The sequence below is a fragment of the Ochotona princeps genome, chromosome 26 (genome assembly GCF_030435755.1).
Source record: "Ochotona princeps isolate mOchPri1 chromosome 26, mOchPri1.hap1, whole genome shotgun sequence".
NCBI classification, from domain to species: domain Eukaryota; kingdom Metazoa; phylum Chordata; class Mammalia; order Lagomorpha; family Ochotonidae; genus Ochotona; species Ochotona princeps.
The window spans coordinates 19,022,025-19,046,404 of record NC_080857.1 but is presented as its reverse complement, the minus strand read 5'-3'; the positions used below and the strand labels follow the sequence as shown (position 1 = coordinate 19,046,404).

The following is a 24,380-nucleotide window of genomic DNA, read 5'->3' as shown; positions in this document are numbered from 1 at the left end:
GTGGTAGAACAGAGAAGGACTCACAGCCGTGCTTTTCCTCTGCCCTGCAGGAAGTCTGTGAAAGTAGAAGACTCCGTGGTGGAGAGAGCCAAGGCCAATGCCTCTCTCTGGGAGGCCAGGTTGGAAGTTACTGAGCTTTCTAGGATTGAGTACCGTGATACCTCCAGGAAACTGGCAAAAAGTAATGAGGAGCTAAAGAAACAGCAGTATAGAATGGAGAAAGACACAATGTCTGTATTAAGCTACCTGAAAAAACAGGACCACGAGAAAGACAATACGGTAGGTATGTAGAACGCCTCCTAAACCTCATTTATTACCTATCTTTGTGGCTGTACCGGTATGAAAATGTAGTTCATGGGGCTGGTGCTGTGGCATAGCCAGCAGGCCTGGCATCCCATATCGGTGCCAGTTTAATTCCTGGCTGCTCTGGCAAATGCAGCAGATGAACCAACTCCTTGGGCCCCTGCACCCCAAGGGAGACCCACATGAAGCTCCTCTTTGGTCTGGCACAGCCTTGGTCCTCATAGCCATTTGTGAAATGATCCAGTAGATGGAAGAGCTCTCTCATTATGTCTCCCTCTCTCTATTTTGCCCTCTCTAAGTCTGCCTTTCAAATCTAAAAATAATTTTTTCAAAGATTTTTAAAGATTTATTTAATTGAAAGGCAGATTTACAGAGAGAGTGGTGTGGGGAGACACAGAGAGGTTTATCTACTATCCACTGATTCATTCCGCAAATGGTAACAGTGGTCAGAACTGGGCCAGGATGAAGTCAGAAGCCAGAAACTCCATCTAGGTCTCCTGTGGGTATCAGGGGCCTAAGTGCTTGAGCAGCCTGTTGCTGCTTTCCCAGAAGCATTAACAGAGGCTTCGATTTGATGTGAAAGAGCAGGGGCTCAAACCAGCGTTCATTTGGGATGCTGGTGTTGCAGGCAGCAGCTCAACCCGTGTGCCACAATGCCAACCATTTAGAGATTTTAATTGTTTGAAATGTCATCATAGTTAAGGCAATTCAGTTGACTTTAACTCTCCTTTAAACAAGATGCTATCTCAGAATAGTTTTACTGTCATTGGCTCTTTGTCATTTTCAGTTATTTTCTCATGTTTTGTCATATGAACAGATTGACGATAAGAACATTATGATCCACCTTATCTTAAGAACACCATAGTATGTGGCATTTATAATTCTAAAATAGTAGGAATTTCTCTTTCTAAAATATTTAATATATGGGAGAGGCAGAGAAAGACCTCATATTTCTTTTTTTTAACAGCTAACAATTTTTAAATTGACAAAGCAAAAACTGTGAAATAATACAGAGTTGTAGTATATCCCATGCCCAGGAAATGCAGAGAGTAAGAGCTTCAATCTGCTGGTTCACTACCTAAATGGTCACAACAGCAGCTGAACCGAAGCCATGAGCCCAAAGCTTCTTCTCGGTCTCCCACACGGGTACAGGGTCCCAAGGCTTTGGGCCTTCTTTCCCATGCCTCAAGCAGAGAGCTAGAAGGGAAGTGGAACAGCTGGAACACGAGCAAGCACCTGTATGGGATCCTGGCACATGTAAGGTGAGGACTTTAGCTGCTAGGCTACTGTGCCAGGCCCCAATAAATAAAGCTTAAAAAAAAAAAAAAAAAAACCAGAGGGCCCAGCACAGTAACCTAGCTCCAGGATCCCATCCAGTTCCCTGCTTATGGCCTAGGAAAGCAGTTGAGGATGGCCCAAAGCCTTGGGACCCTTCACCCACGTTGGAGACCTAGAAGAGGCTCCGGGATCCTGGCTTCGAACTGGCACAACTCTGGCTGTTGCGGCTCACTTGGGGAGTGAATCAACAGATGGAAGATCTTTCTCTCTGTCTCTCCTCCTTTCTGTATATCTGACTTTGCAATAAAAATTTACATTTGGAAGGCAGATCAGATTTGCACAGAGAAGGAGACACAGAGAGAAAGATCTTCCATCTACTTGTTTACTCCCCAAAAGGCTGCAACAGCCAGAGCTGGACTAGACCTAACCTGGGAATCATTTAAGTATTCCCTATGGCTGGAAGGGCTCAGAGAATCAGGCCATCAACTGCTTGCTTTCTGGGTGCATTAGCAGAAAGATGGTTTAGAAACCAAGTAACCTGGACTTGAAGCAGCACTTCAGTGTGGGCTGCCAGCCTTATAAGCAGCTAGTTCCAGCATACTCTGATTTGAAATTCATTCCTAATTGGTTTATAATAATTCTATTAGGTAAATGAACCCAAACTGATTTATTCCTACCCTTCTGTTGGTCATTTAGATTCCATTTCCATGTTGCAAACAGACATCAGGTGGACATTCTGGTGTGTGTTTGCTTGCACCCATGTGTGAGTGTGTAGAGTAGCCAGCTGAAAGTAGGTTGCTACATTATGGAGTATGTGCCACTTGTATTTCACAAGAACTGTTACCAATTTTTACTGTCACAAGCAGTGTATTAGAGTGGATGTTTGTTTCACCTACAGTTTGGGCAGCGCTTGAACTACACTGTGCAGCGTTTGCCAGTCTTACAGATGTAGATGATCTCATTATCATTTTTTTCCCTGATAGTCACTTGGACATCTTTCCTTTGTTCTTCACCCTTTGTAAATTGTTTCTGGTTTTGCTTCTGCACACGTCCGCGTGTGAGTTCATACTGGAGTGCCTTGGAAGCATGACTCCAACACAAGGCTGATGCACACACCTGTGAATTTTTCCGTAGGATTTTCAGTTACCACCTCATTGAGACCCTTTCCCTCATCACCCTCTTTAAACTTTGAAACCACTCACTTCCTCACTTGTCTTAGTTTCCTTGGCACATGTGTTGAGCTCCATCTACTATAACACATGTTTCTTTCTCTTTTTTTAAGATTTTTTTTTTAATTGGAAAGGTGGATATACAGAGAGGAGAGACCGAGAGGAAGATCTTCCGTCCGATGGTTCACTCCCAAAGTGGCCGCAATGGCCAGAGCTGAGCCAATCCAAAGCCAGGAGCCTCTTCCGGGTCTCCCACACGGGTGCAGGGTCCCAAAGTCTTGGGCCGTCCTCGACTGCATTCCCAGGTCACAGGCAGGGAGCTGGATGGGAAGCGGAGCCGCCAGGATTAGAACCGGTGCCCATATGGGATCCCGGCGCATTCAAGGCGAGGACCTTAACCGCTACACTATTGCGCCGGCCCCAATATAACACATGTTTCTTAAACACTTGGTAATTGTCTTAGTCTGGTTAGAATGAAACCTCAGAGAAGTGAAGAATTTAGACTCTTTTTTTTTTTGTTGTGAAGTACCATATTGTTTGTGCCTAGTACAGGCTGTCACACATACTAGGCATCTGTTACTTTTTTCCCTTCCTGAATGAGTAGTTTGTGAGTATGCCAATGCTGTGAAAAAGCTAAAAGCAGTGAAACCTAAATCCAAGATGATATTGGAAGTAGAGAAGTCAAACAACTGAACATTTGTGTGAAGTATATACATTTTAAAAAGAACTGTGAGCTGGCGTTATGGCTCACCTGGCCAGTCCTCCACTGAAAAACGCCAGGATCTTATATGGGCACTGATTCATACCCTGGCTGCTCTACTTCCATCCAGCTCTGTGCTTGTGGCCTGGAAAGCAGTGAAAGATGGCCCAAGTCCTTTGGTCCCTGCCACCACATGGGAGAACTAGAAGAGGCGCATGGCTCCTGGCTTCAGATGTGGTCAGCTCCAGCTGTTATAGCCATTTGAAGAGTGAACAAGAGGATGGAAAATTTCTCTGTCTCTGTCTTTCCTTCTCTCTGTAAATCTTCCTTTTCAATAAAATAATTAGATTTAAAAAAAAAAAACTACAGTTTTTGTGGATTGATGTTACCCTTTAAAAAAAAGATTTATTGGGCCCGGTGGCGTGGCCTAGCGGCTAAAGTCCTCGCCTTGCACTCTCTGGGATCCCATATGGGCTCCGGTTCTAATCCCAGCAGCTCCACTTCCCATCCAGCTCCCTGCTTGTGGCCTGGGAAAGCAGTGGAGGACGGCCCAAAGCTTTGGGACACTGCACCCGCGTGGGAGACCCGGAAGAGGTTGCAGGTTCCCGGCTTCGGATTGGCGCACACCGACCGTTGCGACTCACTTGGGGAGTGAATCATCGGACGGAAGATCTTCCTCTCTGTCTCTCCTCCTCTGTGTATATCTTGCAACTGCTGGGATCCCATTTGAGTTCCGGTTTGTGTCCCTGCTGCTCCACTTCCCTTCCAGCTCCCTTCCTGTGGCCTGGGAAAGGATTAGAGGTCAGCCCAAAACCTTGCGGCCCTGTACCCACTGGTGACCTGGAAGAATATCCTGATTCCTGGGTTCAGATCAGTTTAGCTCTAGACATTGTAGCCACTTGGGGAATAAACCAGCAGACAGAAGATCCTTTTGTATCTTGTTTTCTCTGTAAATTTGCATTTCCAATGAAAAAGCAAATATATATTTTTTAAAAAAGTAAGTCGGGCAGCCAGATCTCCAACCCAGTGCCCATATAGGATACCAGTGATAACAGGTGGCAGCTTTACCGACTATACCATAAGGTCAGTTATTTTCCTTTTAAAAAAAGAGTTCAGATTTCTTTATAAGGAAAATGGTTACTCACATAAGAGAAATGCACCTACCTCTAAACTACACCAAGGTATCATCTCACGGTAATAGAGAAACCAAATAAATGTTGACATGGGTATAGAGAAATTAGAATCATTGCACAGTTGGTGAGAATGTAATCATTATGGAAGCCATTATTGGATTTCCTCAGGAAAAGTTGAAAGTGGAATTGCCAGTTTCATCCCTTGATGTGTAGCTAAAAGAATGCCAAGTCAGCATCTCAGAGAGCTGCTCACACCCAAGTTCATGGCAGCGCTGGTGGGAACAACCAGAAATCAATTGACAGTTGCTAAGTGCAAGTGAGCCAGTCACAAAGGACCAAACACTGTACAATTCTGTACATGAAGTATTTAAAGAAATCACCATCAAAGGATGAGAAAATTCAGAAGGTGATTGCCAAGGACTGGGAGAAGAATATATATTTAATCATGATTCAGTCAATTTTGCAAGATGGAAAGTCCTAAAGCTACATGTATTGAGCAGTGAATATACTGGACACTATTAGCTGTATGCTGAGAAACAGCTAACATGAAAAACTTAATACTTATTGTTGGCCACAATAAAACAAGTTAACCCAGGTTTTTCTCATGATAACCGGATTTTGAAAACTGAAAATTGCAGATGAAGGTTTTGGGTGAGTTCCTACCTTCTCCTCTTCCCACTTTACTGTTTTTCCTACCCTGTTAGCTTGCACATTATGCAAAAAGTAAGCCACAAATAAAGGTAGGACAATTTCTTCACCTTCCTTACTCTGTATTTTCATTTTCTGCAGATTGAAAAATTGAAACAGCAGTTGATTGAAACAAAGGAAAAAGCTGAAAAGGAAAAAGAAGAAATGGTGAGTTACCTATGTTTACTAACATTTTCCTGTGAATTCAGGTATTTAAGACTCAATAATTGTAAGTTGTGTAAACTGCTCAATGACTTTAAAGCCAAGACACTTGATTGTACAGAAGGTTAAAAATAACCTTATCACCCACAGGCTAAGCCTGCTCCTTGTGGCCTCCCACAAGGGTACCAGTTTGGAGTCCCAGGTGTTCCACTTCCCATCCAGCTCCCTGCTTGTGGCCTGGGAAAGCAGCAGAGTGTGGCCCAAAGCCTTGGGACCCTGCACCCCCATGGGAGAAGCTCCTGCCTTTGGACTGGTTCAGCTCCAGTTATTTTGACCATTTGGTGAGTGAACCAGGAATGGGTGATTCTGTTTGTCTCCTTCTCTCTGTAAATCTGCCTTCAAATAAAAACAAATAATTTTTAAAAATACATCAAATATGTTATTTCATAAAATTATCTGTTGTTAGAAGTGCTTTTTGATCCTGAGTTTGTTATTGCTTGCAAAGCTTTTCGGTAGATGAAGTTAAGATGTATATATTTTGAAGATTTATTTATTTCTCATTTTTATTGGAAGATGTATATATTTTGAAGATTTATTTATTTCTCATTTTTATTGGAAAGGCAGATTTACAGAAAGAAGGAGATACAGAGAGAAAGATCTTCCATCTCCTGATTCACTCTGCAAGTGGCCCCAGTAGCTGGAGCTGAGCTGATCTGAAGCCAGGAGCTTCTTCCTGGTTTCCCATGTTCTTCGAGTGCCAAGATTTTAGGTCATCCTGTTTTTCCACACCTTAGGCAGGGAACTGGATGGGAAGTGGAGCAGCCAGGATACAAACAGATGTGCATTGGGGATGCTGGTAATTGGATAAACCAGTTGAGCCATCATGTTGTCCCTGGAAAGTATGATCGTTATCCCTGTTTTTGCCATACCATCTCCGCCCTGTTCCTGTGGATATCCATTATTCTTTCATTGTTCTAGAGGCTAAAAATCTGAGGTCACGATGTCAATTCGGGAAGGCTCGTAGTGAGGGCTGTCCTGGTTCATGGACCGCTGCCTTCTTGTATCCTCACGTTACAGAAAGTTCTGGTGTCCCCAACCTTTTACAGACACCAAACCCTTAACGGAGGCTGCACCTTCATGTCTGCATCTAAACAGAATTAGCTACCAAAGGCCACACCTCTAAATACCATGGCACTAGGGATTCAGAGTTCAGGATGGGAGAAGACATGCACCCCACGGCAGTCCCCTTTTGCCAGAAGATATGGTTGTTCCCACTTCCTGGTGCCACAGTCAGTGATTCAATGCTGAACCTCATGGGGATCTTTTCACATTTTAGCCATTGTGTCTTTGGGAATAGATTCCCAGAAGTGGTATTGCTCATTCAAAAAAAAAGATGAATCATTTTTCTAGATGTTGCCCAATTTCCCTCTATAGATATGAAACTACCCATTTCTGCAGTGTTACCAATAATGCATTGTCATGCACTGATATAGTACATTGATTTTTGCCAATGTGATTGATGAAAAATGCTAGTTAAGTAGTTTCAGATTATATTGTGAGGTAGGCAGGCTAAACGTCTTTTTTTTTTTTAACCTGTTTGGGAGCCGTTTGGTTTTTAAATATCTTCCATTCATCTTGATTACATTCTCAAGCCTTTTCTCCACCCCTTTCATTCCTTTTTTTCTCTCTTCTTCCTTTACTTCTTTCTCTGTTGATTCCTTCTCCTTTTCTACCTCTCTTCTGTTTTGTTAAGACTTACTCCTCCTTTCTCCTGTTCTTTCTGCTTCGTTTATGAGGAACGTTTATCTTCCCCTTGTTTCTTAGCTCAATTTAGATTACGGATGTTATTTAACCTTAGAGATTAGATTATTTCTTTGAAAGAAATAACTATTTACATTTTCATCCTTTCTACAATCCTATATGGAAAATTTCCAAAAATTTTATTTATTTTTTTTCAGGCAGTTGATATCTTTTTATAGAAACGAAACTTTATGCAGGGAGCAGGCATTTGGCATGGCAGTTAAGTCCTTTATTGATGTGCCCAAATTGGAGTCCTGACTGTTCTCCATTCTGGCTTCCTGTTAGTGCATGCTCTTGATACAGCAGGTGATGCAGACAGTAGGTAGCGGCTCAGCACGTCTTTGCCACCCTCCTGGAAGATCTGTGCGGAATTCCTGGCTCCTGGGCTGGCCTTGCTTACTTTGCTGTTAGGGCCATTTGGGGAGGAAACCAGTGGATGAGACTGCTCCTTGTCTTTGTCTTCCTCCCGCATCTCTCTACCTTTCAAATAAAATATTTAAAAACTTTAGACAGAATACAAAGGGACATTTATTCAAAGATGTACAAATGGCTCAGGGTTGCAATGGCAACCTGACTCTGTAGAACTTTCTTTTCTTTTTCCAAATTCATTTACAATCTCTTTTTTGAATGCAGGAGCACAAGTACACCATGCAAATACACCAGCTGGAGGGACAGTTCCATCAGAGAATCAGAGAAATTGGCATGATTCAGACAGAGCTGAAAACAATAAAACAGTTTCAGAAGAGAAAAGTCCAAGTGGAAAAAGAATTAGATGATGTAAGTTTTCTTTTTCAAGATTAGAACTAACTACTTAGGCCTACAGAAGCCATCACAAGCTGTTTACTACTATGAGACAGTATAGAAGTCTTGACTTTTTTTTTTTTTTTTAATTAGCTGAGAGAAAAAGAGGAAAACCTACCATGTCAGACCTGGGTACCAAAGATTTTTGACTGCTAGACCTTTTTTTTATTTTTTTAAGATTCTACTTATCTTTTATTGCACAGATTTACAGAAAAAGGAGAGGCAGAAAGATCTTCTGTCTGCTGACTCACTCCCCAAGTGATTGCAACAGCAGAGGCTGAGCCGAAGTCAGGAGCCAGAAGCTTCTTTTGGGTCTCCTGTGCAGGTGCAGGGTCCCAAGGCTTTGGGCTACCCTCCACTGTTTTCCCAGGCCACAGGCAGGGAGCTGGATGGGAAGTGGAGCAGCCAGTACAAGAACCGGCACCCACATGGAATCCCGGCACATGCATTCATGCAAGGAGAGAACTCTAGCCACTAGGTTATAGTGCTGGACCCTGCTAGACCTTTTTTTTTTTTTTTTTTTTTTTGCTTTAGAGAAAGCTTCATTTACGACATACATCCCCAAAATGTAGTGCAAATAGAACAAGATGCTAGACCTTTTAAACCTTGATTTCTTTATGAACTTACCCAATATCAGCCACCACAACGCCCTTCCCCATGTTTATATGTTTAGGCTGATGAAGAATAATTTTAGAAAAACTTAAAAAGGTCTGTGGTTTGAGTGAGTAGGGCCAGATCACTAAGCGCTTTCAGGAAGTTTCTCTGACATGGCTCTTTTAAAGAAATGATTCAGAATATGGTTTTACTCTGCTAGTGATAATGCAGTCAATAGCACAAGAAGGTGCCAGGCAGCTTCCACATCTGTGAATGTTGACTATAGAGTTACTGTCTCATAGAACTGTTGAAGATTAAAGGAATTAATATAAGGTACTTAAAATAGCTGTGTCGTATGTTAAGAATTATATCAACTTGTTACTGAAAGCGTAGTCCTGGTCCTGGTGCCAAATCAGAGTAACAAGCACAAGGTTTGAGAGTGAGTGAGAGATTATTGATCAGTGAGAGCAATAAGCCAACTTTTGTGAGGCTGGTCTGGGAGCTTTAAAGGGAGCTGATAAAGAGGTTGGGCTAATCGAACTGCTGGACTCAGAACTCTAACCAGGAAAGGACAGAAGACAGAACAGGTCAATCATTCATCTCAGCTATATGTTGGCAGCGAAATACAGGGCAAACGGAGACTTTATGATGGACCATATCAATCAGTGGACGACCTCATCGAGTGAAACTGGCAGCGATTCATAACTGGAGAACTATTAAAACCACTTGAGCAAATATCTCGGAGCATGCCCCACATCCGGGACTTGGGATGGGCGGGAAACCGGGTGGGGCTTCTCCCTCAATATCCCCCTTTACCTCAGATACATGATGGAAACAATATGGACATAATAGTATTACCCACTTCCCTATACCCCCTGAACCTTTTTTTTCCTTTAACCATAATTAGCTATGTAAAGATTGTCAACAACAATACAATAAAAAAAAAAAAAAAAAAAAAGAGGTTGGGCTGCTGAGCCAAGTGCTGAGGCCGGGTTGCGAGTCTGCTAACATTTCTGGATGTCAGTCCAGTTCCTTGGGGAACTTGCTTCATGGCTTGACTTTATCATGAGGAGGCCATAGCAGGATTTTGTGTGCCACTAAGTAGCTACAAACATAATTTGGCTAAGGCTTGTAAGAGGCAAAGCATCCTGTTAAGCGATCAAGGTTTCATTCATCAGGTTGAGTGAAGCTCACTGACGCTGGAACCCGTGTTTATCATGCCCTTGGTTATTTAGGTTCCTTTGCATTTTATTGCAATAAATTCCATTCATGCTGCCTGGGGATACAGATTACTTTGCAACTGCAGCTGGCCAGTGTCTAAAATTCACAAGCAAGCATTATTTATGTTTGAACAGACACTGTAGTCTGTCCCAGGCTCAGTAGTTTGCTCTTGTGCATCAAAAAAGGCAAAGGAAAAGAAAGAAGTATTTGGTCCAGTTATAAATCGATGTGTATTCTCTGTAAAGAAGTGTCCATGATTACTTGTCCTTCCTTCTACGGGGTATCTTAAACCATCACAGGCCTGACAATGTCATGGTCAACTTGGTGAAGCATTGTCTATTGAAAACAGAATTACTGTCAGGCACTTTGGTGTGAAAGTTAAGACCTTCCACCCATATAGGAATATTTTCACTTAATTCTCCCCCCACCCCAGTTGTATCCCTGATTTCTGTCCATTAAAATTTTACCAGCTGCTCAAAGGCTCAACTCAAATGCATGCTCTCCCCAGGCTGACGCTCACATTTGTTGTGTTTCCACTAGATTGTAAATTCTTTGAGGCATGAACCATGTTGTCCTTTGTGTCAATTAAAATGTGAAATAGAACACACACACACACACACACACACACATACATACAAGAAAATACAAAAAAGAACTAAGGTACATTGCAACATTCCATAATTTTTATCAAGTGTTGAGGCTTTCTAGTTGTCTCACAGGGGGTTCTGGGACTCCAGGTCCAGCGGCTCTCCCATAGGCTGAGAGCTCCCTCCAGGGGGCACCGCTTGGCTGTGATGCCACGAGCTAACCGTTACCAGGAACACTGCAGCCCGTTAGGAGCTCAGGGTAATAAGATGACAGAGCAGCCTTTGGTAGGACAGAGAGCTGAGCAGGTGTGCGCCTTCCTGTCCAAGAAGCATAGGTGGAAAGGGGCTGCCGCCCGCAGGAACGCCACGTTTCTGCTGCATGGGAGCCTCTTGGTGGTCCGGGTGCAGAAGAGGCAGACGGGCCCCCAACCTGATGATCCTGAAGAGTGCGGCAGTGCCTGATGACAGGTGGATTGTGGAGACCCAAACCGCTGGGGGCATGAGCAAGGACAGGAGCCCGAGATCTTTGACGTGGTGTGCAAGTTCACTTGTTCAGGTTTGGCGAAGCAGGCGGGGGCCCAAGGATGAGGGGGCGACGACGGGCTGCGAGCTGGACATGGACAAGGAGGGCAACAAGATCTACCGACAGATCCCCATTTCCCCACAGTCTGTGAGGCCCCGGACAGGACCCTAGGACCATGAGTAAGGCCTTGTGCACTCTGTAAGGGCTGTGAGGAGACGGCCTTCCGGGGAAAACTGCAAGTTCCTCTGCGGCAAGTACGGGTGGCAGATGGAGGGTGAACCCAACGGGAGGTCGCCACAACGCCTGCGATGAGATGGACAAGGCCGGGAATGCGGAGGTGCTATGCAGGTGTTTCAGCTGTTGTCAGGCCTTCCAGAACTCCGTGGTCACCAAGTGCAGACATTATTTCTGCAAGAGCTGTGACCAGCAACCAGCCGACCCATGGCATCTTCAGACCAGCCAGAGATTTGGTAGCTAAGCAGGAGAAGCCTGGAGCTATGGCCCAGGGGGACACATCCAGTTTCCTAGCAGACCCCATGCCCTACACCAAGGTTACCGAGAACTCACCAATTTCAAACATGTTGTTCTGTTAGAAGTTTTAAAATAGCTGAAGGAATGTCAATTTTTGTTTTATGTGAAAATGCAACAAATTAATGTAGTTACTTTTACAGGAACTCTCAAAATAGTCCTCTTCTGTATAGTGAGCCCCAGTGTGAGATTTTTGTTATTTTTTTAAGAACCATATTGCCACCTAATGGTGAAATGGATTGTAGTCTTTCCACAAGAAGTTGTTGGGGAAAGACTTAAAATTCACATGCAAAAGACATTGATCTGTAAAAAAAAATCAGTGATTTTGTGGAATCCCAAGAGCGCAAAAATTAAGACAGGTGTGAGGGTCTGAGAATATAATGTTGAAAGAAATATCAAGAAAGAAAGTCAGTTATAGAGAGTTTGTGGAATTCACTGTACAAATTAAAGAGAGACTAAATAGATTATCAAAAGTTATTCAGGGCCCAGGTGATGGCTCAGTGGTTAAATCCTTGACTTTCACGCACTCAGATACCATGTAGGTGCTGGTTCGTGTCCTGGCTGCTCCACTTCTATCTAGCTTCCTGCTAATGGCCTGGGAAAGCTCAAGTCCTTGGGACTCTGTACCCACATGGGAGACCCGGAAGAAGTTCCTGGCTGCAGGCTACAGATCACCTTAGTTCCAGCTCTTGTGACTTTCCAACATGGAAAGGCAAAGTAAGAGAGGAGAGGAGTGAGAGAGATCATCCATCTGCTGGTTCACTACCCAAATGGCTGCAACAGCCAGAGCTATGCTGATCTGAAGCCAGGAGCCTGGAGCTTGTTCTGATCTCCCTTTTGTGGGTACAGGGGACTAAAGTCTTGGGCCATCCTCCATTTCCTTCCCATGCCATTAGCAGGGAGCTGGTACTTAACCAGTGCCCATATGTGGCTTAGGTGCCACCAGCAGAAGCTTAACTTGCTGAGTCACAGTGCTGGCCCTGGAGGGTATAAACTTGTATGTTGACATTATTTGTGCAAGTCTTAACACAATGTAAGGAGCCATTTTTTTTTTTTTGAGTTCTGCAAAAAAAATCACCTAGAAAGAACATCTAAAAGAGATTATATAAAAAAAAATTTAATACAGAGATTACAGTTAGAGATTACAGATATATAGTAAAGAAATTTGTTAGGTATGGGGGATAATATTAGATATAATAGCAACCTATACATCAAATGGCTGCTATGATAAGCACTTTACATGCATTGTTTATTTACCCCTTACCTGACCTTTGAGACAGAATTATTAATTTCCTCATATATCGGGACATCTGAGATTTAGAAAGCTGACTGACTGGCTCAGAGCCAACCACTTGGTCAGAGAGGCAGCTCTGTGTTCTGTCTACTGAAAATCCTTTGCTTTTTTGTAGCGTGGATACTACAGTAAGTCTGCATGTCTCAATTTTACTCATTAAAAAAAAAAAGATTTCCAGAAAGAGAGAGATATCTTTCATTCACTGGTTCATTCCCCACATGGCCACAGATAGCTGGGGCTGGAGCTGGGCCAGACTAATGCCAGAGTCCTAGAACTGCTGGGGTGTTCTACATGGGTGCAGAGACCCAAGGACTTGGCCCATCTTCCACTCCCTTTTTAGGTACATTAGTAGGGAGCTAGATCGGAAGTAGAGCAACCAGTGCTTGAACTGGTTTAGTCTGTGTAGTTTTTTTTAAAAGATTTATCTTTATTGGAAAGTCAGATATACAGAAAGAAGGAGAGACAAAGATCTTCCATCCACTGAGTCACTCCCCAAGTGGCCTCAATGGCCAGAGCTGAGCTGATCCAGAGCCAGAACTCCCATGTGAGTACAGGGACCCAAGGCTTTGTGGCATCCTCAACTGCCTTCTCAGGCCACAGGAAGGGAGCTGGATAGGAAGTGGGGCCTCTGGGACACGAACTGGCACCCACATGGGATCCTGGCATGTGCAAGGCGAGGACTTTAACCACTAGGCCCAGGAGGTGTTTTTGAATTGATGTTAGGGAGAATTGTTTTATAAAGTCAAGAGTTCATTTAGCTCCTTAGGAAGATCTTTTAATATGGAAACTATTAAAATGGAAACTATTAGAGGGCAGCCTCTAGTGTATTGTGAGATTGGAACTAGTGACATGTGTTTCTTGGAGTATTTTTCTTACATTATGAAGGAAGATTGTATAAGCTGATTTCTCAGGCCCCTTCCAATTCTAGAATGTTGTGAGTCTGTGATTCTACATGCTTGAAATGATGATACTTGGAAAATGAGAACTTGTCCTTATGTTCTAGAAACTGTTATTTATGAAAGGCTTTTTAAAATCTCAGTATTGGGCCTGGCGGCGTGGCCTAGCGGCTAAAGTCCTCGCCTTGCACTCTCTGGGATCCCATATGGGCGCCGGTTCTAATCCCAGCAGCTCCACTTCCCATCCAGCTCCCTGCTTGTGGCCTGGGAAAGCAGTCGAGGACGGCCCAAAGCCTTGGGACACTGCACCCACGTGGAAGACCTGGAAGAGGTTCCAGGTTCCCGGCATCGGATCGGCGCGCATCGGCCCGTTGCGGCTCACTTGGGGAGTGAATCATCGGACAGAAGATCTTCCTCCCTGTCTCTCCTCCTCTGTATATCTGGCTGTAATAAAATGAATAAATCTTTTTAAAAAAGCTCAGTATTGATCATAGACATTTATGGAAGGATGAATGAAACACAGTGATTAGAGGCAGGGACGCCACATTTTTCTGGATGTTCAAGATTAGGAGGTAATGTATAGCAAGGTGTTGCTTTAGTGAGAATTTTCTCACAATAGGTCCCAATGAAGCCCATTTCCTACTGACTACTTTTTGTTTTAATTTTAGCTGAAGGAGAGTTTAAGGAACACAGAACGTAAGCATCAGGAGACTCTTAGAAGACTGGAAAGCAGATTTTTTGAAGAAAAGGTACAGATAATGTGTGCTAGTTAGAAATGTCTTGTTTTTGAGAATAACTTAAGTGTATATACATTCTGATAAGTATCACCCTTCCATTTAGTACCTTATTAAAAGATTGTTATAGAGTCATAGCTGGGTAATAATGGGGGGAAACCTATTCCAGAAATCTCAAGGTCTTAAATTTTTCGTCTTTCCATCGAGAGATTCTTGAAATTTGATTTATTTGAAAGGCAGAGAGACAGAGAGATGAGATCTTCCATCTTCTGATTCACTCTTCAAATGCCTGCAGCAGCTAGAATGGGCTAGGCCAGAGCCAGGAGCTGAAACGCTCCTGGGCAGGGACCCAAGTGCTTGGGCCATCTCCTGCTGCCTCCCTGGGTGTGTGTTAGCAGTATGTAGGAATTGGAACAGAGTCAGAACTTGAACCTAGGCACTCCAGTTTGGGAGGGGCAGGTGTCCCAAGTAGCATCCTAACTGCTATGCCAAATCCCCACTCCAATTCCTAAAGTCTTTAAAAGGGATTATCATGTTACAAAGGCTTCAGAATACAATTTCCTCAGCTTGTTATTCCCCTGGAGGGATTAAGGCACCTTATGCCTACTACATAGGAGAGATGAGATTACAAAAGTCACTGTGGGAAGATCTTCCTCTCTGTCTCTCCTTCTCTCTGTATATTTGCCTTTCCAATAAAAAAATAAATAAATCTTAAAAGAAATATAACTATGTATTTAAATAGCCTGTTTTCTTTTTTAGCATCGGCTAGAACAAGAAGCTGAAAAGAAGGTAATAATGTTGGCAGAGCGAGCCCACCATGAAGCTATCGTGTAAGAGACTGCTGCCCTTTGCTGATAACATCTGGACTGTCTGCCTTCTCCCTTGGCTTGCTTTGTTCAGATGTTCTGGTCTGCTTTCCCTTACTATTTCTTCCTCTACCATTTCTGTTGCAGTGTTTGATATGGTGGGAAAGAACTGGACCTAAAGTCTTTGTTCTCAGCATGCATGCTGACCATAGGAAGATTCTTTTACCTTACTTTGAAATTAAATTTCGTCATCTAAAAATGGGGCTAATAATAGCAATTTTGTAGGGTTGTCAAAAGTATATTAGTGAAGATATCATAAACTGCTGTGTTAGTAAATGGACTTCCAAGGATGGCATTATGGCTTAATGGTTAAAGCCACTGACTGTTAGTTCCATATGGATACTAGTTCAAGTCCTGACTGTTCAATTTCCCACCCAACTCCCTTTTAATGCACCTGGGGAGTCAGGAGAGGATGGCCCAACTGCTTGGTCTCCTGCATCCATACAGGAGAATCAGAGGACGCTCCTGGCTCCTGGGTTCAGCGTGGCTCAGCTCTGGCCATGATGACCATTTGAGGAGTGAACCAGGAGGTGCAAGATCTCTCTATGTCTGTAACTCTGTCTTTAAAACTTATGAGTATCCACCAATAATTCAATGAGTGGTGATTGCTAATATTGAGGGTAAAGCAATCACTTTTTTTAAAAAAAATTATTTATTTAGGAAAGTTAAATAAACAGAAGAGACAGAGAGGAAGATCCTCCATCCCCTGATTCATTCCCCAAGTGGCCACAATGGCTGGAGCCACGCTGATCTGAGGCCAGGAGCCTCCTCCAGGTCTCCCATGTGGGTGAAGGGTCCCAAGGTCTTGGAACATCCTCGACTGCTTTCCCAGGCCGCAGGCAGGGAACTAGATGGGAAGTGGGCCACCATGACATGAATTAGTGCCATATGGGATCCTTGAGCATGCAAGGCAAGATCCCTAGCCACTAGGCTACTGCGCTGGGCCTAATCACTTTTTTTTAAAGTTTTATTTATTTTTATTAGAAAGTCAGGCTTACAGAGAGAGGGAGAGAGATAGAGAAAGATCTTCCATCTGCTGGTTCACTCCCCAAAAGGCTACAACAGCTGGCGCTGAGCCAATCTGAAATCAGGAGCCATGAGCTTCTTCTGGGTCTCCCACATGGGTACAGGGTACCAAGGTCTTGGGCCATCCTCTACTACCCTCCCAGGTCACAAGCAGGGAACTGGAAGGGAAGTACAGGGATCCTGAGGGTTGCAAGGTGAGGACTTTAGCCACTAGGCTATTGTGCTGGGCCCAGCAATCGCTTTCCTTGTTGGTAATATCTGAAAAATGTAGGCCTGTGTTTTGAACTCTTATATTTCTGTATTCCAGGCAACTGAATAATGCTGGAAGAAGTGTTTTTAAAGAGAATGTTTATCTCCAGAAAGCTCTTGCCTACCACCAGAAGGAAGCTGATACTCTACAAAAAAATTCCCAGAAGTTGAAAGAGAATCATACTTTCCTTTTACATCAAAAGGTTCTTGTTCTCATTTAGATGTTTTTAGAGGACTGAGCTGATGAATACCGGGGATTGGGTATAATAATGAGGCATAAGCACGGTGCAAGTATTTCTCTTCTCTCTGGATGACACTTTCCATATCTGAGTGACTTAAAGAAACATTAGATTCACTTTATAAAGAACTATCAGAAACATAAATAGAACTCTTACCTATGCTGCTTTAGAATATACACTCTGCTTTGCTGATAATTAGTCCCTGAGTCATTCAGAAATAGGTTAGTTGTGGGAAATAGACCTGACATGAATGGTGTTATCACATAGGGGTTTATTCTTTCTGTTTTTAGGAGATCAATGACCTGTTGGTTAAGGAAAAGATAATGCAACTCACCCAGCAGAGGTCACAAATTCAGACTCTTCAGAAGAAGGTGGTGAGCTTGGAGAATGCTCTGAGTTATATGACCAGAGAGTTTGAGACTGAAGTTTTAAAACTGCAGCAGCAGTCCATGGTGGAGAACCAAGCTGGCCGGGTGGAAATGGACAAGCTGCAGCAGCTCCTTCACATGAAGGACAAGGAGATGAATCGCGTGAAGAAGCTGGCCAAGAACATACTGGATGAAAGAACAGAAGTGGAAAGGTTCTTTCTAGATGCTCTCCACCAGGTGAAGCAGCAGATCCTGTTCAACAGGCAGCACTATAGGCAGATAGCACAAGCTGCTTTCAACTTAAAAATGAGAGAGGCATGTGCAGGAAGAACAGAGTATCCCAAAATCAGAACGTTTGATGGCAGAGAACACAGCACCAACAGCGTGAATCAGGATCTTTTGGAGGCTGAAAGATGGTACTAACAATACCTGATTATCTTTTACGCTAATATTTCTGTGCTCTTTAGAAAAATGAGAACTATGAACAGTTGAGCTTGATAATGTCAAAGTCCAGACTGTATTTCTCAGTAAAGTACCTGAGGACAAGAAGTGACCTACTCAACTTTGTAACTCCTGTGCTTAGTGTAGTATGTGTGGCTTGGTATGACAGGAGCTCCCCTACCCCTTCATCCCTACCTCACCCTTGTTTTCTCATGTCAGAGGCTTGTTAAAAAGACTAGATTATTTGTCCTGTTGGTGTCACTGTAATATCTTTTGTTTTTCTTTTCTCCTGGAAGCTGGACATTAATTATGAAGGCACATTCAAGTTAAATATTTTGATAAGCATATTTTCTCTCAGGTATTATAAATTGTTTCCTCTTACTATCCTGTGCAAGGAATGTTCCCTAGACTGGAAGACATCCAGTAGTGCCCCTCACTGTGTTGGCTTGCACTCCCCTGGAGATCCATTGCTACCATGGTAAAGAGAGGAGCATGTGTTAGACGATTGCAGACTGCACAATGATTTGTGTCTGGCTACCAATTTTGTCTTTTAGAGCAGCCTTCCCCCATAAACTTAACCATTATGCATTCTGAAGATTATTTAGAAAAATGTTTTATATTCCAATGCAATTTAGATTTTTCAAAGGCCCTAACTTAACTTTAAAAGACTCACTACTATTATGAACTTAACATCTTATTAAGAGCATTTCAAATGTGTTTTCAGCTTTAAAACATTTTTGAAGGAACTCATTGGTAGGTTCTCTTGAGTTATGTAGCTGTTGGGAAGGTTGGATATACTCTGTGACTTAGTCTCTGAAAGAGAAGATTCTTCTTCAGAAATATCCAGACTATATATTTTTTTTTATCTTCTTGCCATGTTCATAAGTCTGTAGTATCACTTTTGTTACCAGGAATTTTCCTATAATTTCCTTTTTTTTTTAAAATAAGTAAGCTGAATTTTCCTATAATTCTTTTTTTTTAAAATAAGTAAGCTGAGTTCTTACCATGCACACAGCTTTCATCTAATGTATGTGGGAAAGTTAACTAAAATGATTCTGCATGTAGTACAATGATTCTGCATTGTACTTATTTTGCTTGGTGTGAGACGTGTCTGTTCTTGGGCAGGTTACCACCTGGTAACTATATAGTAGAACATTAGCAACCATATACTAGAAACTGCTACAGTCTACTAGTTGCCTATCCCAATATCCATTTCACTTTTTCCTTTCCTGTTTGGTAACAACTCCCCCCCCCCCCCTTTTTTTAAGGTTAGTCTTCTGTTGTCTTTACCAGCATGGCAGAAATAGTGGTTAAAATATTATACCATCTGGTTAAGAGGCAGACTGGGGACAATTAAAATATATAGTAAAAAGAAAAAGAAAAGGAAATATATGGTAGTCATAAGGCAAAATGTAAACTTTCAAATAAACTCACTTAACGAGCCTGTATGTAAAAATGTCTCTCACATGATATAAAATCAATATCAACATGTTACGTTTTAGAACTAGCAAGCAGAGTATGCATCTGCTGGGGAAGTCAGAGTGTAGACAAAGGCCTGCCTGGCAAGCTTAGCTGCAGCCTTAATGGCAGGTAAGAAAAGAGACCAGATGAGCTACAGATAACTGTCTGGATTCACTTTTCGTGACTCTATTTTCATAGTAAAAGATTGAATTCAAAAAGAAATGTTAAAATATCTATCAATAATCTCACCAAATAAGCATTTGTTTTTCTTATTCTGTTTGTGTGTATTTCTGGATACAAACATTACATTATAGTTTTCTACTTTATTTGTTTAATATTTACATACTCATTTTTTCATGTTGTTGCTTTGGGTCATTAAATAACATTTTAAATTGGCTACCATATAATTATCTTTTTCAACTTTTGCTTAATAATGCACAATCTGCCTTGTAGTCATTATAACCAGTAGGCTGCTGCGCCGGGCCCTGCCTGTAGTTATTATAAAATATCAGTTATGGTGTAGAATTTCTCTTATATTTATGTATTAAATGTATATGTATGTGTATGTATATTTGAAAGAAGCTTACTTTGTAATTTTCCTTTTTTTTTCTTTGAAATTCTTCAGGACAATTACTCAAGGAAATGTGGATATTGGAGATTTGACCTGGGAGCAGAAGGAGAAAGTCTTAAGGTTGCTGTTTGCAAAAATGAATGGTTTTGCCCCTAGGTAACTCTCTATTTTTACAATGAAATACTGAGTTGTTATCAACCCTAGAAGCCACATTGGAACAATGAACTTCTAGAATTAAAGGAATGAGAAAAGACTAGCTAATACAGAGACCCTACTGCTTAGGCTACTACAACTCCCCAAGTTCAAGATAGAGTGCAGGCGAAGTGCACAGAAATGATAGCTCAATTGGAATTACAGGGGAAAAAGATTAATCTCAGATGTTTAATTTAATGCTTACTAATAATTCCTTACAACATTTAGCTGGAAGGCAACTGAAGAGAGGCCAAATGACTTAGAATTTTCTTGGTTTGCAAAGATAAGGAAATGGTTCTGAAGGTGATTTCCAGGAGGATTTCTAATACAAGAAAGGTATCTAACAAGGAAAACAGAAATCTTCAGATAGTCCATGTAATTCCCTTTGTTAGTTTCACCCCCTTGCTTACTCCCAGTCTTTCACTAGAGCTGACGCTAACAGAACACTGACGTGTGTGGTGAGCTGGAAGGACCAAAGAACCATGGGGAACACTGCGCTGCACTGCTCTGGGCGAGCGGCGGTGAGGGCTTGAGGCAGGAGTGGAAGCTGTCAGGAAGTTAGGGAAGATACTGAGACCTGCTAGGGGGGAATCAGGATTTGGTTAAAAAAAAAAAAAGTAAATGTCTAAATCTTATACCTCAAAATGAATAGTAGTATGAGAGATAAATGAAAATTTGGAGAGCCAGATTGAAGGATTTAAATTTTATTTAATCCTTTGATGAATTCATTTAACATACACACTGAGTACCTCCTATTTAGGATTTAGTGTTGATGAAATAAAGACAGCTTGTCTAATCTCAAGGAGTTTATTATCCAGATGAGGGAAAACATTGTTCAAATCATTACACAAATCAATCTAAAAGTGCAACTGTGACAGAGGCTCAGAGGAGCTAGTTATGTGAAATCCTAGATAGAGGAATCTGACCTAATCAAAAGTGTTCAGGTGATTTCTAAGAAAGTAAAAACTTGAGCAGATTTGTAAAAGCTGAATAAGACCAAAAGGAGGAGGAAAAAACTTTCAAGGAAGAAGTGGTGTTTTCAGTGTTGAACTAGAGATGATGGCATGGAAATGAAAGATAGCTTTAAGGCATTTGTAAATAGAAACTGGAATTTGGGGAGGGGTTTTCAAATTTAGTAAATATTGAAAGTTGAGTCTAGGAGAGTAGATAGAGGTAGAAAAGTAGATTGCTGAGCTTGGAACCTTTATGAATAATCACAATTCGGAGACAGAACTAACAAATACAAACTAAAGGGAAAAAGACATTAACTGATTCAGTTTAAAAAAAGAAAAAAGGTTTGAAGAGCTACTTTGAAATGACTGGTTTATTAATTATTTAATTTTTATTTATATTGGAAAGTCAGATATATAGAGAGGAGCACAGAGAGGAAGATCTTCCATCCGATGATTCACTCCCCAAGCAGCTGCAACAGCCAGAACTGAGCTGATCTGAAGCCAGGAGACAAGAGCTTCAAGCCTCTTCTGGGTCTCCCATGCAGGTGCATAGTCCCAAGGCCTTGGGACGTCCTCCACTCCTTTCCCAGGCCACAAGCAGGGAGCTGGATAGAAAGTAGAGCTGGACATGAAATCTAATTTGAGAGCCCAATGCAATAATCCAGTGGATAAAGTCCTCACCTTGCACATGCCAGGATCCCATATGATCACTGGTTTGTGTCCTGGCTGACCAGCTTCCCATCCTGCTCCCTTCTTGTGGCATAGGAAAGCAGTCAAAGAAGGCCCCAAAACTTGAGACCCTGTACCTGCATGGGAAACCTGGAAGAGGCTCTGGGCTCTTGGGTTTGGATTAGCTCAGCTCTGGCCATTGCAGCCCCTTGCGGAGTGAATCATTGGATGAAAGATCTTTTTCTCTGTTACTCCTCCTCTCTGTATATCTGACTTTCCAATAAAAATCAATAAATCTTAATTTTAAAAAAGAATATTTCATTACCAACAAGCTTCTCTTTTGTTTCTAAACATTCAGACTTGGGCCTGTCTCCATTGGGTAACTATTCTGTGGTATGAGGTTCTTTTTGTGGAAAGGGGCTTTTCTGGATGTTTTTGGTCAGTATTCCAGTTCAGCCCTGCCCTTCATCATTAATAGTTTTTTTTTTTAAAGATTTATTCATTTTTATTACAGCCAGATATACACAGAGGAGGAGAGACAGAGAGGAAGATCTTCTGTCCGATGATTCACTCCCCAAGTGAGCCGCAACGGGCGTGTGCGCCGATCCGAAGCCGGGAACCTGGAACCTCTTCCGGGTCTCCCACGTAGGTGCAGTGTCCCAATGCATTGGGCCGTCCTCAACTGCTTTCCCAGGCTACAAGCAGGGAGCTGGATGGGAAGTGGAGCTGCTGGGATTAGAACCGACGCCCATATGGGATCCCAGGGCTTTCAAGGCGAGGACTTTAGCCACTAGGCCACCGTGCCTGGCCCCATTAATAGTTCTTGTGTGAGTATTATCATGATAATCACTATGAAAAATTTGTATTTCTTCAGTTCAACAGATTTAAACTTTTAAAAAATATATATTTATATTTATTGGAAAGGCAGATTCACAGAGTGAAGGAGACAAAGACCTTCATCCATTGGTTCACTTCCCAAGTGGCCATAATGGCCAGAACTGAACTGATCTGAAGCCAGGAGCCAGGAGCTTCAGCCAAGTCTCCCACAAGGGTGCAGGGTCCCACGGCTTTGGTCCATCCTCTACTGCTTTCCAAAGCCACATGCAGGGAGCTGGAAGGGAGTTGGAGCAGCTGGGACATGAACTGGTGGTGCCCATATGGGATCCCAATAACTTTACATATTTACTTGCAGCATTTAAAGTGAGGAATTTAGCCACAAGGCTACAGCACTGGGCCCCAAATTTCAACTTTGAGACTATATTAGTTAATTTAGTTAGCCTTATACTGCATCTCTGTGTGTTTAGAGCTTATTTTGAAAATGCGAGGCCAATTCAAGTGACACGTCAGAACATTTGAAATTATAGCTGAAGGGCAGGTATTGTGGTACAGTGGTATAGACTGCACCTTGGGATGTCTGCTTCTTGTAATACCCAGGATCAAGACCTACTTCTGTTTTAGAGCCAGCTTCATACTAATAATACCTAGGAGGTGGCAGATGATGGCTCAAATACTTGGGCCCTTTTCTCACCCACATGGGAGTAGAGTTCCTGACTCCTGACTTTTGGGCATTTGGGGAGTAAGCCAGTAGTTGGAAGATCTGTGTCCCTGCCTTTTAAGTAAATATGCAAATAAGTTTCAGTTAGGGGGTGGGCATTTAGTACAGTGGTTAAGATACTGTTTGGGATGTTCCCTGTTCATACTGGACCACCAGCATTTGGGTCCATGTTCTGTTCCCAATTTCAGCCTGCTAATACAATACTGCAGCTGGCAGTGGCTCAAGTAATTGGGTTCCTGCCCCTGACATGGGAATCCCAGAATGAATTCTGGGCTCCTGGCTGCAGCCTGGCCCCTTGTGGGTCTCTGAGAAGTGAAATATGTCTCTGCCCTCTGCCTTTCAAATAATTAAGTATGTTAAAATATTAAAGTTGTATTGTAGTTGAAATGCAAGGGCATGAGGAGAGCAGGCCTTACTATGTCTACTGACTTTTATTTATCCAACATAGGAAATACAGCCAGAGTTCCAGGCCTCCCGTTCCAGAGTATGTGGCTTCTGACAGTGAAGACTCAAAGGAATTTGGGTAAGGCCTCTCCTGCCATGGTAATGAGCATGGCAGGAGAGCTCCTGATCTCGATGGTTCTTGTGGGCATTAAATGTGCTAGAGTGAGGGAAAGTAAACTGTTGTTCTGAACCAAGTTCTGTGTGTAGATGGTTGTTAACAAATCTGTTATTTTATTATCACAGGGATGAAAGTAAGCCTCAAGACCAAACCTTCATCACTCAGCAAGTTCCAATATCAGACTGCTCTGGTGAAATGATGTTACCCAGTATTCCACAAGGATCGCAAGAGTTAACACAGTAAGGAGTCTGTAATCTAATCCAGCAATACCCGTAACTGTTAACTGTGCCCTAGGAGCTGCTTGCTGACCCACAGTTCTTTTCTACTATCCAGAAGTTCTCAGGGAGCAGTGGAATAAGTAACAAACAATACTGCAGTGAGCTCACGGAATCTAGCAACATCTACACTCAAAGTAGAGCATATATGTATAATGCAAAGACGAATTTGTGCTCTTTTACTATGGAAAACCTATACGTTGCCTTGTGACATAAGCAGTCTAACCAAAATGTGTACTATCTTTTATAAAAGAATAAACATAATCATCTTGTGACTCCTGGCTTTGGACTCAGGTGTGAAGTCTGAATCACTACAGCCTAGGAGACAAAAGCATTAGAACAAAATATGATGTCATCAACAAAAAGGCATGTTGTCTCTCTTAAAGGACCTTGTTTAAAAAAGATTTATTTATTTCTATTGCAAAGTCAGATATAAATACATATATATATAGAGAGAGAGGAGGACAGACAGGAAGATTTTCTATCTGATGACCGACCCCCCAAGTGACCACAATGGCCAGATCTGCGCCAATTCAAAGCCAG

The 24,380-nt window shown here is 42.3% G+C and overlaps 1 protein-coding gene across 3 annotated transcripts in view; it reads left to right on the top strand.

Moving 5' to 3' along the window:
* Window positions 1-24,380, top strand: part of BBOF1 (basal body orientation factor 1) — a 33,101-nt gene that overhangs the window by 3,093 nt on the left and 5,628 nt on the right. Inside the window, exons 2-11 of one of the 3 annotated variants that reach the window (XM_058655518.1) lie at window positions 51-279; window positions 5,373-5,438; window positions 7,866-8,009; window positions 14,345-14,425; window positions 15,170-15,240; window positions 16,610-16,754; window positions 17,081-17,574; window positions 19,686-19,787; window positions 23,449-23,523; window positions 23,688-23,812. In XM_058655518.1, the coding sequence (XP_058511501.1) occupies window positions 51-279; window positions 5,373-5,438; window positions 7,866-8,009; window positions 14,345-14,425; window positions 15,170-15,240; window positions 16,610-16,754; window positions 17,081-17,574; window positions 19,686-19,787; window positions 23,449-23,523; window positions 23,688-23,805 (1,525 nt within the window). In that variant the 3' untranslated portion in view covers window positions 23,806-23,812. The remainder of the gene's footprint in view (window positions 1-50; window positions 280-5,372; window positions 5,439-7,865; window positions 8,010-14,344; window positions 14,426-15,169; window positions 15,241-16,609; window positions 16,755-17,080; window positions 17,575-19,685; window positions 19,788-23,448; window positions 23,524-23,687; window positions 23,813-24,380) is intronic. The other 2 variants (XM_058655520.1, XM_058655519.1) reach the window with 2 other exon arrangements.